At 35.4% G+C, this 14,459-nt stretch overlaps 3 protein-coding genes across 3 annotated transcripts; 2 read left to right on the top strand and 1 right to left on the bottom strand.

Moving 5' to 3' along the window:
• Positions 1-265: 265 nt before the first annotated feature.
• LOC129319530 (lipoyl synthase, chloroplastic) lies at positions 266-6,007 on the top strand (the record flags this gene model as incomplete). Its single annotated transcript, XM_054964645.1, has 7 exons — positions 266-634; positions 1,218-1,381; positions 2,664-2,754; positions 2,844-3,001; positions 4,116-4,287; positions 4,546-4,656; positions 5,599-6,007. Coding segments are annotated over 7 exons (1,152 nt in total), but the record flags the coding sequence as incomplete, so codon positions are not given.
• A 1,547-nt stretch (positions 6,008-7,554) lies between these two features.
• LOC129305965 (germin-like protein subfamily 3 member 2) lies at positions 7,555-8,782 on the top strand. The gene has a single exon (XM_054946251.1). The coding sequence runs from the start codon at positions 7,823-7,825 to the stop codon at positions 8,447-8,449; it is 627 nt and encodes a 208-aa protein (XP_054802226.1). The 5' UTR covers positions 7,555-7,822; the 3' UTR covers positions 8,450-8,782.
• A 2,966-nt stretch (positions 8,783-11,748) lies between these two features.
• Positions 11,749-14,235, bottom strand: LOC129305900 (protein trichome birefringence-like 36). The gene is made up of 5 exons (XM_054946132.1): positions 13,860-14,235; positions 13,321-13,492; positions 13,062-13,243; positions 12,731-12,889; positions 11,749-12,377 (listed from the first exon to the last, which is right to left on the bottom strand). Exons 1-5 carry the CDS (start codon positions 14,189-14,191, stop codon positions 12,077-12,079), a joined length of 1,146 nt encoding a protein of 381 aa, XP_054802107.1. The 5' UTR covers positions 14,192-14,235; the 3' UTR covers positions 11,749-12,076.
• Between the last annotated feature and the right edge of the window lie 224 nt (positions 14,236-14,459).

Raw genomic sequence — 14,459 nt, forward strand, 5'->3', positions numbered from 1 at the left:
TGAGCTTCCCTGACGGAGAAACCAAAGCTTCCCTGCAGCCTTTGCAAATGCAAGCAGCAGACTTGAAAAATCTGAGGAGCCTCGTATTCTCCATTTATCTGTCACTCTGTGTTCTTCATCTTCTTCCTCACTCATTCCGCTGCCTCACGATACTCACTGAAGAAGCTTGGGAGTATTTTGAAGCCCAAAAAAAGCTTCCTCTTTCACCCTCGGATTCATACTAAATTTTCTGGGGGAAAAATGATTCAGCATTCGATTTTGATGAAACATCTTCAGTCTCATTCCCGACCCATTTCAAAGAGTCCCCAGATGTTGCAGCTTATACAATAGCCCTTTACCTTCAACTTCATCAATTCGATGTGAGGCGGCGGATTCATCGTTGTCGTTCTCTAAGAGTAGTGGGGAACAAGCGTCATTGTCGTTGACGGCAAATTTGATGGAATCGGGGAAGAATAGTGGGCCGTACCCAGGTGGGATGGGCCCGTACACCGGTAGAGATCCGAATGTGAAGAAGCCAGCGTGGTTGAGGCAGAGAGCTCCTCAAGGTGACCGGTTCGAAGAGATTAAGAAATCCTTGTCCCATTTGAAACTTAACACTGTCTGCGAGGAGGCTCAGTGCCCGAATATTGGGGAGGTTCATTGCTACTTTCTCTCATTTTATTCAATTATCCTTGTTCTTTTCCAGTTCAAGTTCATAGCTTCTATCTTTTCTCTACTTAAACACTAGAAAGAGGAAAACACTCTAAATTCATTAATAACCGATAAGAACTGATTTGATGAATAAAATCGTAGACGGCTGTCAGTTTTGATTTTTTTTATTATTATTGGAACTTCTATAGAAGTTTGTTATTGAATTGAGTTAATAACTGCTTTCCTTATATATTTGAGATACAAAATTGATCCTAGATTAGTTTGTTTATCCTTTTCGAATTGCATGTAATCCAAAGGTGAATGGTGACTGTAAATTGCTTCCTCATCTGGCAGTGTAAGAAATTGATATATTATGACATTGCATTACATCGGCATGTAGCATGTTATTTTGAGCTAAGTTTTCTTTTCTTTTCTCTGCACAATGGTCTTTGTGAGCAATGTAATATCAAGGAATGAAATCAAGAACGAATATATATTTTTGGAATGTAACAAATACCTACGTTAAATTATGTTAGTATTTCGAAGGGTAAAAATAATGTTATTGATATTTGGATTCTAATGGATAGTGTTGGAATGGAGGGGGTGATGGTATAGCAACAGCAACAATCATGCTTCTGGGAGATACTTGCACCCGTGGATGTAGATTTTGTGCTGTGAAGACCAGTAGAAATCCAGCACCACCTGATCCAATGGAACCACAAAATACTGCCAAGGCCATCGCGAGTTGGGGGTGTGTAGTTTGAATTGAACTTTACTTGCACTCACAAGTGACATGCATTTTCATATTCCTTTTAAACTTTCATTTTTTTTAACTAGCATCCTGCTCATATAAGAACTTGAACGTACTTTAGTGTAGGTGAAGATGTATATGTCTCAGTTTTGCAGCATCATTTTGCTTGAGAGGGAAAGAAGTAGCACTGTGTTACTTGCCTGTGCTTATCTCATTGTTAGGGAGGTTTTATTTAAGTTGATCTTTGGTGTATTTGTCTGAAATCAAATGCTTGGATATAGAAGGATAAGTTTTAGATTTCCTGTTGTATGCTATTCTTTTGTTGCTCTTTCTTACCAGCCAGAACATGGTTCTTTAACGCTATCATTTACAGATATGAGGTGTTGGAGAGCTTTATTTTATTGACGACCCCCCTGCTGGGTTTCATTGTTGTACTTTTGCTAAGTGACTTTTGTTGATGAGGTTTTGTCTTATCTTTCCCTCCTCTTTATTTGTCTGCCTCTCCTCCTTTTTCTTACACAATTTCTTTTACAAATATATATACAGTAAGTGCAAAAATATTATGATAGCATGCAAGGAGCTGTCGAACAAAATAAGAATGAACACATTTGTCCCTGTCTTTGAGTAATGTTTCAAATGTAAAATTAGTTTGGACTTTAATAGCTGCAGCGTTTTCAAGTTGATGAAATGTATAGTTTTTTGACCAGGGATTCACTTTCTTGATATCTTTGGTTCCAGTGGCCGTAGTTTGACGTGGGTGTTTTAATCTTGACATTGTTTTCTTATAGGAAACTGTCATCAATTTTAAATCCCCTAAATTTCTATGCAAAGTGACTGGAACACAGATTCCCTCAGTTGTATTTGTTCAGTTACATTTCCTTCCGTGTAGCCTAATGACTGCTTGATGCTTGTCATAATCTTTATATCTTTTATGTTGCGCACTTTACGACACTGTAATGAGTCATTGATAGAAAGTGATAGATAGGAATCATTTTGTTGCAAAAATTGACATTGTCATAATCATTTGCTTCTGATAGGCAAGCGTTTATGATTTAAGAAATCATCCTGGTAGGTGTCTGTTCCTTCAGCATCGAAATATGTAAAACACTACTAAACTTTTTGTAAACTTCTGTAGTTTCTGAAATCTTATAGAGTTCACACCTTTGTGCAAGTGCATTTCATATGGAAGCAAATCATTTACTTCTTTTTATATTATTACAGTCTTCACACGAATTTTACTCGATGTACTTCCTTGTTAATTACAAGTTTCCTACTTTTTCAGTGTAGATTATATTGTTCTAACAAGTGTAGATCGTGATGATATACCTGATGGAGGAAGTGGACATTTTGCTCAGACTGTCAAAGCTATGAAGGTTCATTAACATTTTAAACTGTTGGTTTAAGATGCATTTTCCCATCTATTGCAAATAAATATAGGTTGTTTCTTTTGTTGTTTTTGCAGAAGCTGAAACCTGAGATCATGGTTGAGTGTTTAACATCTGATTTCCGGGGTGATTTGAAGGCTGTAGAGACTCTGGTTCACTCAGGCTTAGATGTCTTTGCTCACAACATTGAAACAGTGAAACGGCTTCAAAGAATTGTTAGAGATCCTAAGGCTGGGTAAGTTGCATTGCTGATCCAATCCAACTATTTTGTCATACAAAATCAGAAAGTCAACCATTTTGTATTTGTTTTGGAGAAACACCAATGAGGGGCTCCATCCTTGGATGTGACTGAGATATGTATCTATATGCTGCACACCTGAATCTCTAAGCTAGGTTTCCAAATTGATTTGGCCAAAACATTTCCTATCAGATTCTGAGCAAATGCTCTAAACCGGTTTGGAAAGTTTGGAATGTCCTAAAGTTATTTTGATGTGTTGAAATGTCTCAGAAATCTAAAAATGACTGTCAAATATATCGAAACCTGAACAAAAGGAATGAACCACTGATATGTGCCATGCAAGTTCCTTGTGTATTAGTGTTTGGATGTCAGATGCTTGTCCAACTCCAATAACTTTGTGGAACATAACTTTTTTATTTTACAAAAAAGGAAAAAGAAAAAACCCAGCAACTGATTTAGAAGAAATATGGGTGGGATATGGCCATTGTATAACTGACACCTTGGATTGAATCATTGAAACTTTGCATGAAACTAAAACTTTTCATTGAAGCAAAAGAACTAAGGCATTTGGGTTGAAATTTCTGTTGCCATCTTCTTTGAAATTGGTTCCTATCTTCCATTTCAACTTTGGTCAAAGTTTCTATTTCCCCGTGGGAAAGCTTCTTCATGTCTACTAGTGGATCTGATGCTCTTCCTCTAGCTATCATGGAAACTTGGATAGTATAGTTAGCCTAACTCCAACAATGAGTAATATGAAATACTCTTTGAGGTACTTAAGTGAGTTGGTTTTCCCATCTCAATAGCTAACTTTTAAGGGAGAGTTGATTATCCTAAGGGCATTGATCCTGTTTTTTTTTCCCCAATGTTGTCGTATCGCTATATCAGTATAATTTTTTATTAGCATTTACATTGCATATATGCTTCATAGACTGAAATTCATAATATCAAATTGGCACATAGAGCCAGATGAAAAACAAAAGTAAAAGGAAGAAGGTTCTGCGTAAAAGACTGCAAAAATGCCGGCCAAAGCCACTGCTTTATTGCTTAATGCATGATTTAAGGCGTAAACAATCTGTTTTCTTAGGCTTATTTTGAATTACCATTTGCTCAGGTATGAACAAAGCTTGTCAGTTCTAAAACATGCAAAACATAGCAAGGAAGGTATGATAACAAAAACTTCTATAATGCTGGGCCTTGGAGAGTCCGATGATGAGGTGAAGGAAGCCATGGCTGATCTAAGGTCCATTGATGTTGATATTCTAACACTCGGTCAGTATTTGCAGGTGCGTTGATGTAAAATACTTTGGTGCTTTCTGTCCCAGCCTGCTAAAAGCATTAGAAATTGGATCTTAAACTCCTGTCCAATCTTGAAGCTCCTTATTTCTTACAAACGACTCTGAATTTTCACTAATAGCATTTCACAATTTTGGAATTGCAATAACATGTTCTGGGTTGTCTTCAATTTGTGCAATGTACAATTTTCTTGTTGACATTACAACTTGTTACCTTTCTTGTTAATTCAAAATATGTTCCCATTGCAGCCAACTCCATTGCACTTGACTGTCAAAGAGTATGTCAGTCCTGAGAAATTTGCTTTCTGGAAAGAATATGGGGAATCTATTGGTTTTCGATATGTAGCCAGCGGACCTTTGGTAAGCTCATTAATTAACAATGCACTAGGATGCTAGTCTAGTATCCTCCTTTTTCATGACTTGTTTACATGATCATCTCGATCTATTGTGGGACTGTGACAAATCATTCAGATGGACAAATACAATGTTTGGTAGATGGGAAAATGCTTTCTGAAAAGGAAATGACTAACGCACCTATCTCATTTTCTTTATAGATACATTCTCTCTTTCTTTTGTAGAAAACACTTTTCTGTGTGCCAAACGTGCACTAAGTGTACTTTGTACTTTATTGACAAATTGCCCTGGATAGGCCAAGATCAATAATCAGTCGTGTGTGTGTTTACGGTTTGAATTAGCCTATGGCCGAAGTCCAGTACGGTTTTAGTTTTGATCTCAAATCAGTTTTGATTTAGGCCCATCATTAAAGGTCAAGTAGTGGGCCAAGGACCATGGGTAAATCTCAGACTGGCCCATGGTAATTCTTTTTCATAATTTAACAGATATTGCAATAAAGGACATATCTCATATAAAAAGACGAAAAATGACTAAAATTAGTTTAGAGTCAATTTAGTAACTTCAACAGGCATAGACATATTTGTCCAAATAGCCAGTTCTTATTTTGTTTGATTTATTGGAAATCTATATATATATATATATATATTATGTAGTGACAAAACAGAAACTAGAGAATGAATATAATGCAAAATTTAAATGGAGAAAAGATGATATATTTTTGGGTCAAACCAACTTGGCCTTACAGTGCATAGACCTAACAGAACGGGCTAAATCTATGCCATTGATCCAAATGTTAGGTTCAAGCCTAGCCCTATTGTGCTGGGATAGCATACATATGGACCAACCTAATTTGCGAGTCTCTCTGTGTGTATAATATATAATCCTCTGATCTTTCATTATGAACTAATGAATTATTCACCTCACTGGAAATCCCTTCCTGTGTTTCAGGTACGATCTTCATACAGGGCCGGAGAGCTGTTTGTGCAGACAATGGTGAGAGAGAGGACAAAGAATGCTACTGGCTCAGCCTTGTAACTTAGAGCTCTGTGATTTGGAAAGTGAGCGACAACGAAGAGATTGCCACGCATACAATTGGTGTTGAGTGCTTACTCCAATGGTTATGATGTCTACTTCTATTGTTAATTATATAATCAAATTGCCACGAGAAATGCTGCGAGCAATTTTTTCTTATTTTATGTGTATATTTATTCATTATATGTTGGAAACATTAAATGATGACAATCGCTGGTGATTATTCTTTTCAGTGATAATGACTGAAAGATTATAGGCTATAGAACTTGATCATTTGTAGATTTTCTAAGGACTAAAGAGTGTTTGTGCAGGGTTTTGACACTGATCTTCATGGAACTTGTTCGTTTTGAAGCTCTTATATGTACATCTGCAAATAAATTTAGATGCAAGTTATTTTATTAGTTCTAGTAATTAGTAAATATAATAATTTGTTACGTCCATGGGAAGGCACTCATTCGATCTCGACACTGATCCTCGCATATGTTCCCTTTTTTATGTTGGAGAGTTTTGAGGTCAACTTTCAGAATCCTGTCGATGATATGACCCAATCTCCAGAGAAAAGTCTCATTGCAGTAATAAATAAGCGGGAAGATTAGGGATACGAATCCAGATGGCAAGCTTGCTAAGTGTTTGACTGTGGGGATTCAAGCTTGGACTCCATCTTTGAACAAGGTAGTGTGCCTCTATGACCCGCGGTAACACACAAGCTAATGATTTAGGATATATGAGACAGTTCACTTGGGGGGCGGAAATGGCGAAAGTAGTCCCCTCAAAAAAAATCTCAATCAATCACTTTGAAGGTTGGTCAAACCCATTAAGAGGACGATTCTCATCCTCAGTAGCTTGCTGTTTGAAGGCCTACTTTCTTTGACCAGAACTGAAGCAACGGTTTGTCATCTTCTCATCTGGGCACATCACGTGGGAAACAATGACAGATGGTGTGTGAGACATTCGAATAATATTTAAATTCCTATAAACAGCTTAAAATGATTTTTTTTTAAATATTGACCTATTCAATATAACTAAAATTACTATCAATAATATTCAATTCTTATTGCCTTTTTTTTAAAAAAAATTACTGTTTATACTTTATACTCTACGGTGGATTGCACATGGGAGGCATTTAAGAAATTATTTTTGTTATGATATTTTGATTTATTTTTGTGAACAATATTTTGAATCATTTCATATATGGAATTATTTGCAATAGGAGACTTGTGACATTGACATTTTGAATTTATATAGTGCCTTTATTTACCTCCCCTTTTTTATGGACCTGTCTCTCTAGCCTTATTTTAAAATCTTATCAGATCAAGGAATTTCATGTTCCCTTCAAAGGTTTACACAGTAACCATTATTTGAGGCACAATCTTCCACCTACATTGCAAAACATCATATGCTTATTCTGGTCTTTAAAACAAATTTCTTTAGAAAAAAATTAATTCTCCATAACACTTTGTATCACATCGATTTTTCATATCTTGCATTCTTATTAGATAAAAATTGTTTATTATCCATATAATTATATTAGTGTGTGTGCGTGCGAGAGAGAGAGATATATATAAAGTTCATAACTAAAACACAACAAATTAATTTTATGCGCCAATACTATCATCATCCAAGATACTGGGACCAGTTAACAAATAATAATTCTCTTCAACAATCTCGAAGTACATCTTTAGAGAAAGAAAAATCTCTACCTTTTCAACTGCTACTTTGATACTTAGTTTTCACATCAAATTCATTACACAAGCTAATAAGCAATGAATGTTCTTTCTCCTTTTATCACTTTGAATCCGTTTCCCTCCACCAAATTTCTAATAATTTGAAGCACTAAAGATAAAGACAGGGGATGGAGGCAATAATTCAATATTCAAGATAGGTGTGCATCAAGCAATATTCAAATCAAAGCAAAAAGAAGATACAACTCAATCCGAGTTGAGTTGGTGCATCAACTTGTTCCTCTTTCTTCCAATTCAAACAAACTCGTCGTGTGTGTCTCTCTGTCTATAAGTAGTTTGATTCCCCAATAATCGATGCACCAATCAACTAGTAGTCAACTTTCGAATCTCATTCACCAATTTTGCGAGCCAAAACCTCCATTTCTTTCTCTGATCATCTTCAATTTCTGACACTAACAATGAAGAATACAGTTTTGTTACTCCTTTTCTTGCTTCAGTCCATTGTTGCTTTTGGTTCTGACGCAGATCCAGTCATGGATTTTTGCATACCGGTATCACCATCCAACCCTTTCTCCTGCAGAAACGCATCCTTAGCCACAGTCCACGACTTCACATTTTCCGGGATAAAGTTTCCCGGAAACTTCAAGAAATCCGGGTTTTCTGCCACGGCCGTCAATTCCAAGCTCTTTCCAGGTCTCAACACTCTCGGAATGTCGTTCGTGCGCGCCGATTTCGACGTCGGAGGCGTGAACGTGCCTCACTTCCATCCTAGGGCGACGGAAATCGCATACGTGCTGGAAGGTAAGGTTTATTCTGGATTCATCGACACCAACAATAAGATTTTCGCGAAAGTAATTGAGAAGGGAGAGGTCATGGTGTTCCCGAGGGGTCTGGTTCATTTCCAGATGAACGTGGGCGATTCGCCGGCGGCAATTCTAGGAAGCTTCGATAGCCAGAATCCTGGGTTGCAGAAGATCCCTAACGCAGTTTTTGGATCTGGGATCAAGGTGGAGCTTCTGGAGAAGGCTTTTGGATTGAGCCCCAACGAGCTTTACAAGTTGAGGAAAAGGTTTTCTTCTGGCTAGCTTACTTAGTCATTCACCTGTTCATGCAAAAACTCCAACACAACAATGTGGATTGAATGCAAAAATAATCATGAAGTGTTGTGTGAATCTGACAGAATGAATTCCAAATTTTTCAAGTATTGTTGCTTCTTAGAGATATTATAATCTGTTCATTAAAAACAAAGCAGAAGCTGCTTCAGGATTGATTATCCGAATCGTAAACAGTAGAAAATGTTTCATAGCAGTTGCTGGTTATGAATAGTTGTAAAAGAGCTCACCAGAGTCTGTGTTCCGTGTATTTGAATGTTCATTTTTTGAAAGTGGAGCTTGCAGACGATGATTATTGGCTTGTAATTCATACTTGCGGGTCAAGCTTACCTCTGGCTTTCTTTTATTTCCTGTTCCCTCCACTACCCTCGTTTCAATCACTCACTAATTTAATTTTATAATTTTTTTTAAAAAATATTTTATTAAAATTATTTAATAAAATAATATAAATGATCAAGACAGAAAAATAAAGACAAATAAAAATAAAGATGGAGAGAACCTCCACCCAAACTTTGTCTGTTTAGTTTTTTTTTTTTAATAATCTCTTATGAGACAACTTTAGAAAAATTTGTTATTTTAAAATATAATATAATTTGAAAAAAATAAAATTTTATTAATAATATTCTTTCAATACTACTCATTAAGTGGAGCGAAAATTAAAATAATATTGTAATAAGTAAATTTATAAAGTTTTATTGTTGTAGGGGCATTTTTAAAAGTTTGCAATTTTATTTTTAAGAAGTAAATTTATAAAGCTTTATTGTTGTGTTTTTTTAGCTTACATTCTCTTATCTTAAATTTTCTTATATTTTGTGACAAAGATAGCATCTAAGTAGTACACTCTGCTACCTTGCCACAAAATATTGAAGTTAAAAGATAAACCCTTCACAGTTTTGATTTATGATGTATTACATACTCCCTTTATTTTTATATATAAAATAATTTTTAAAAGCTTATTTTTTTAAATATAAATAATATCATGATATTTTTAAATAATTAAATAATTTTACTCTTGTTTTAAAAAAAATATTGATTGTGTGCTTTACCTAACATAATTGTAATATTAATTGACATTATTTGAAAAAAATTAAGAAATTACTTTGATTCAAGTTATAATTTAATTAAAATTATCTTATATTTATATATAAAAAAGGAAAAAATATACTATTTTTATTACTTTTTTTTAGGGGGGGCGGACCGATGAAGTGAGGAAAGAATATTTTTCTTAAAACAGAAATGCCATCACCAAACATCACAATAGTAATGATAGTGATTAATATGTGACTTTTCCAAATAATTACTTCTTTTTCAGAAAACTTTGAATTATAAAATCCATTTAAAAATTTTTTAAAAAAATCAAAATAGTGAAAAACAAGCTCTTAATTAACTGTCAAAATATAAGTGTGTTTATTAGTTCTACCTATTTACTGGATGTCCTTTCGGCTTCTTGGACATCTTTTGACATTGTTTTTCGAACTCGGCCATGATTGATAGGACTCAAGGTCAGGCTTGGAAGTCTGCATATTTTTTTAGTTTAAATTTTTAATTACAGTAGTACATATATAAACTCCAGAGAATCCAAAATTAATGTTTAAAGAACTATATTAAGCTAATAAAGTCGACACAAAGAACTATATTTAACGAAAAATTCCTCAGTGTTTTCAAGCCCGTTTCTCGCCCAACTCATATGAACGGTTCTAGGGCCAAGCGAGTGAGCAACGAGAAAAGTTTCAAATAATTCCCCCCCCCCCCCCCTCAAATATTCATAACATAGTTCCCATTAGTTTGTCAAAGCTCTAGTTAGGTTGAAAGCTTGTCATTGCACATTGTTTAAAAGATTTTTATCGAAAGCTATCTCAAAAAGATTGGTAAGTTCATGTATCTAAAATCCAGATTCACAGCAGTTGAGTCTGAAGCGACCAGGTTATCACTGTTTGTGGTTAGAATATTTTTGTTAGATAAGTTGATTTGTGTGTTAATAATTTGTGGAATCTAAACATGATGCCTTTACTGACGTTAAAAAAAAAAAAAAAAAGTGATGCTTTTACTATGATTGTACCTTAATGGACAACATCATTTCAAAGGAGTTGGCAACTGCTCCAAAAGCTATCATGGTGAATGATGCTATTGTGTTTGTTGGACTGGGACATGTGGTTGTTGCACTCATTTGACCAACTTTACAAGTCTCCCGTGCGCATCTTAGTGCAATTTCTTTGCTCGGAGGACCAAGCTAACCGTAACCGTGATCGTAGGCGCTATCAACTTCAAAAAAGTAATCAACTCCTTCTTTTTTTTTTTTTGGTTGGTTTTCTTTTATTTTCTTCCACCTCATCAATACTCATTTTCAACCCTTTTCTTTTCTTTTCATTCAGCAATAGTGGTGACCAAAGGCTTTCCAAGGATTTATAGCTCTCTTTTTTTGAATTTATAAAAAGGAAATTAGAAGGTTGATCAATGGTTCAAACTACATTACTAGCAAAAATCAGATTGAAGATATTTTAGTTGGCATATATCAACTTTATTAGTTTGTTTTGTGGACAAAAGCTAAATTGTCAAAGTAATATAATAAATGTTAGTGTATGAAACTACTTTTTAGCCACAAAAAAAAAAGGTGTATGAAACTACTTTTTTATTTAATTTTTAAGGCCTATACGCTCAAGAAAAAAAGTGAACTTGATAAGCTAAATATGAAACATCTATCACTTAGATTAGTTCGAAAAAATATGTTTTCACCTTATTCAAAAGACAGGGAGACACTTTTTGGGTTTCTAATTGGTTGAAAATCAAGAAGTTTAAATTATTTTTTCACAAGAAAACAATTCTTTTAGATTCAAGATTATTTTGCCTCTCCTACCTTCAGATGTTACTTCACTGAATTGTTAACAATAACTTTTCAACTTCTCCTAACTTATATCCTCTTAATATCATCTGCCATGATTAGAAACTTTTGAATAATCTTCAACAAAGATCTTTCACTATAGAAGTTCTTAACTATAATATTAGCTTCTTAATTTCTCAGTTTGTCTAATGTTCATTTCATATTTCTAAGTTTAGGTGTCTTAATTCTAGTATTGTTCTTAGACCTATTCTATCATAGGAGTCTTTTTAGCTTTTTAAGAAAGTTATTTATTACAAAGCTAATCCAAGTGGCATATAAAAATAAGCTCAAAACAATATTTTTTTTAAGTTAATCCAGGTAATGGTTCTTTTATGCTTAGTTCATCAAATTCACTTTTTTTTTTTTCCTTAGTTTGAATAAACAAGCACCAACGTACTTCTGAAATAGTTCACAAACTTGTAACTTATGATAACCAGAATCCATTACTCTGCTTACATCACACTCATTAATAAAATGTAACTTTTGCTTCAAAATGACAAGAGATGCTTTGGCAGCTTGTGAAAATTCGAATGCAAATCCAAGCACAATGTTATCCATATGATAACATAAATTAAAAATAGAAAAAAAACCTAAATCAGGCATGTGGTTGCAAGAGTAACCAACCAAGTGAGGCTCTAGCTAGATGATAAAGATAAACCCTGACCTGGAGTAGTTGAACTGTACTGGTTAAACTTGAAAACCACAGAAATTTTCCATCACAGTTAAAGCAATGCACTCAACATCTCATTCCAAATATCAGGCACCCCAGGAAGGCACCAATGGCTGCAATCTGAGGAAACTCCTGCTCCTAGTTTCTGCTTCTCTTCTTGGGTTATCAACTTTCTGTAGATAGAAGGATGCCCATCTCGTCGGAAAGCCGTCATCGTTGTGATATCCTGAAGATATACGGGAAAACTCATTCTCTTCAGCACTCCTTGTAGAACTATAAGTGGTTCAGGAACATGCTGGTGGCTGAAAAATGGCAGAGGCTGCTTCTGGTTGTAGCATTTCCATCCATTTTGCCTGCATATAAAAAATCCATGAACTAGAAGAGCAGAGCACGGCAAAGTCATTTTGCACATCTGACACGCCCATCAAATACAACATGATACTTCAATTTGTTATCAGTGATCTTTAGATGATTAAGGTGAAATATGAGGTAAATGAGAGTAACTAATATACATGTATGTATAGTAAAATAATGCGCGTGAAGATGTAACGCAAACTTTACATGCAGTGATACTTTGTGCTTTTTTTTTTTTTTTTTTGAATGCATGATGTAAATGATTCCATTTTTATTCTATTCGAGAAGTATCTGTGATTTTTAATAGGAAAGAGATTGTTTGAAATATGAGGCAAATGAGAGTAACCTGTACCTGTTATGCCTTGGTGACATGCTTCGGAAAATGACTCGGGTTTTACGAGGGTCAAGATTTAAATCCACCCATTTTGCCCACGTACTGAGTCCTTTCTGATAAGCAACCATGGGGTTCATGTTTCTAATCAAACTGTTTCCTTCCATGTAATAATCCCACCTGATGTTAACAAAGGCTTGATTAATTAGAGTGTTGAATTTGGCAATCATTGATGGGGAAGGAGTTAAAGAGGACAATGCTTATTGATAAGTGAAGCTAAACTTGAAGGAAAGAAAACAGGTGATGCAAAATTCAATGGGAAGATTTTGAGATTATAAGAAAGCTTTCTTACGAGCTAGTTTGATCAGAATGAGTCCACCAATGAGCTGAATCAAACAAGAGAATATCAGCTCCTCTCCAGTATCTTGCATTCTCTTCAATCAGATCCAAATGCAAAATTCTCTTATTTCCAGGCCCTGGTTTGAGTTCTACCAACAATGGTGCCCAGAAGAACTCAATCGAAGTCTCAAAATCCTGTCAATGAGAATTGTAGGGTCAATCACTTGTAGTTCTAGAGAAGGAAAAGAGAAGATGTTTGATGGATGTCTTACCATAGCATGGAAGGCCATTAAAGGACCGTTATAGGTTACCCTCTTCCTAGCAGTTGGAATAACTCCTTGTACTAAACAAACAAGAGATTCCCACTGGTTTCTCATGATAGAATCACCCACCAGTACTATTCTCTTCTTTCTCATTTTAGCGAGAAACCTCAATGCATCAAATCTGTGTCATGTTACCAAGAAGCCACAAATTTGTGATTAGACATGGCCCATGACCAAGCATAAAACTGATTTACAGCCTGATATTTACACAAGATTCCCATGTCTCTGCCAACAAGCTTTGGACAGAGATACCTGCAACACCCGTAAACTAAAACTGAATTGCTACATATTTCTCCATCTCTTCGTGTTGTCAACTTTCGATCAAATAACAAAAAACATAGTAATTAGATTGTAAACAAGATATATGCTATACTAACGGAGTTTTGAGCAATGGCTAAATTTTAATACAAACTTGCTAAGCAGAAACAGTGCCATTGTTCATTCAGGCATCTAAGCAAGCTGTTATGGTGATGTGAGGAGACAGGTACCTGGGGATGGAACAACCGTATGGCTTCCACTTCCACTTCTCATAATCGGAATCAGGACGTCCGTTCTTCTGACAAGTAACGGCGGTGCTCAGATAGGGACAGCTTGAATCGTAGAGAGGATAAGATTGATCGTAAATCCATTTTCCCACCGAGAAGTCACATTTCTTCTTCCATAAAACCCCACGGCTCTGGACAATGTTGATGTCGTCTGCTTGGACGGCAAGCCCAGGTTCATGATCCTCGGGGTTGAGCAGCAGAAATGCAGAGTGGAAGAAGCTCAGGAAGATGATGGTGAAGAAGAAAAAGTAGGAGTGAAGTCTTGGTTCCGCCATGGAAGCACAAGATGAGAAAGCAGAGAGTGTGAAGGGTCCCAAAGGACAGAAGGCTTTTGTAATACAAGATGCTTTTGGTGCGTAGAAGAAAAAGTGATTCGTCAAGCCATGACTTGCGGCAGTGGACCATCCTATTCTTCCTTTTTCTTCTTACACTTTCTCCGGTGATTGATTTTTTTGTGTCTTCTTTCTTCTTCATGCAACTAACAAATCCAAATTTATCTCTCCCTCCCTCTCTCTATATATACATATACATACACACATACAT

The sequence above is a fragment of the Prosopis cineraria genome, unplaced genomic scaffold (assembly GCF_029017545.1).
Source record: "Prosopis cineraria cultivar Desert tree isolate PC_DT_omini unplaced genomic scaffold, ASM2901754v1 PC1, whole genome shotgun sequence".
NCBI classification, from domain to species: Eukaryota; Viridiplantae; Streptophyta; class Magnoliopsida; order Fabales; family Fabaceae; genus Prosopis; species Prosopis cineraria.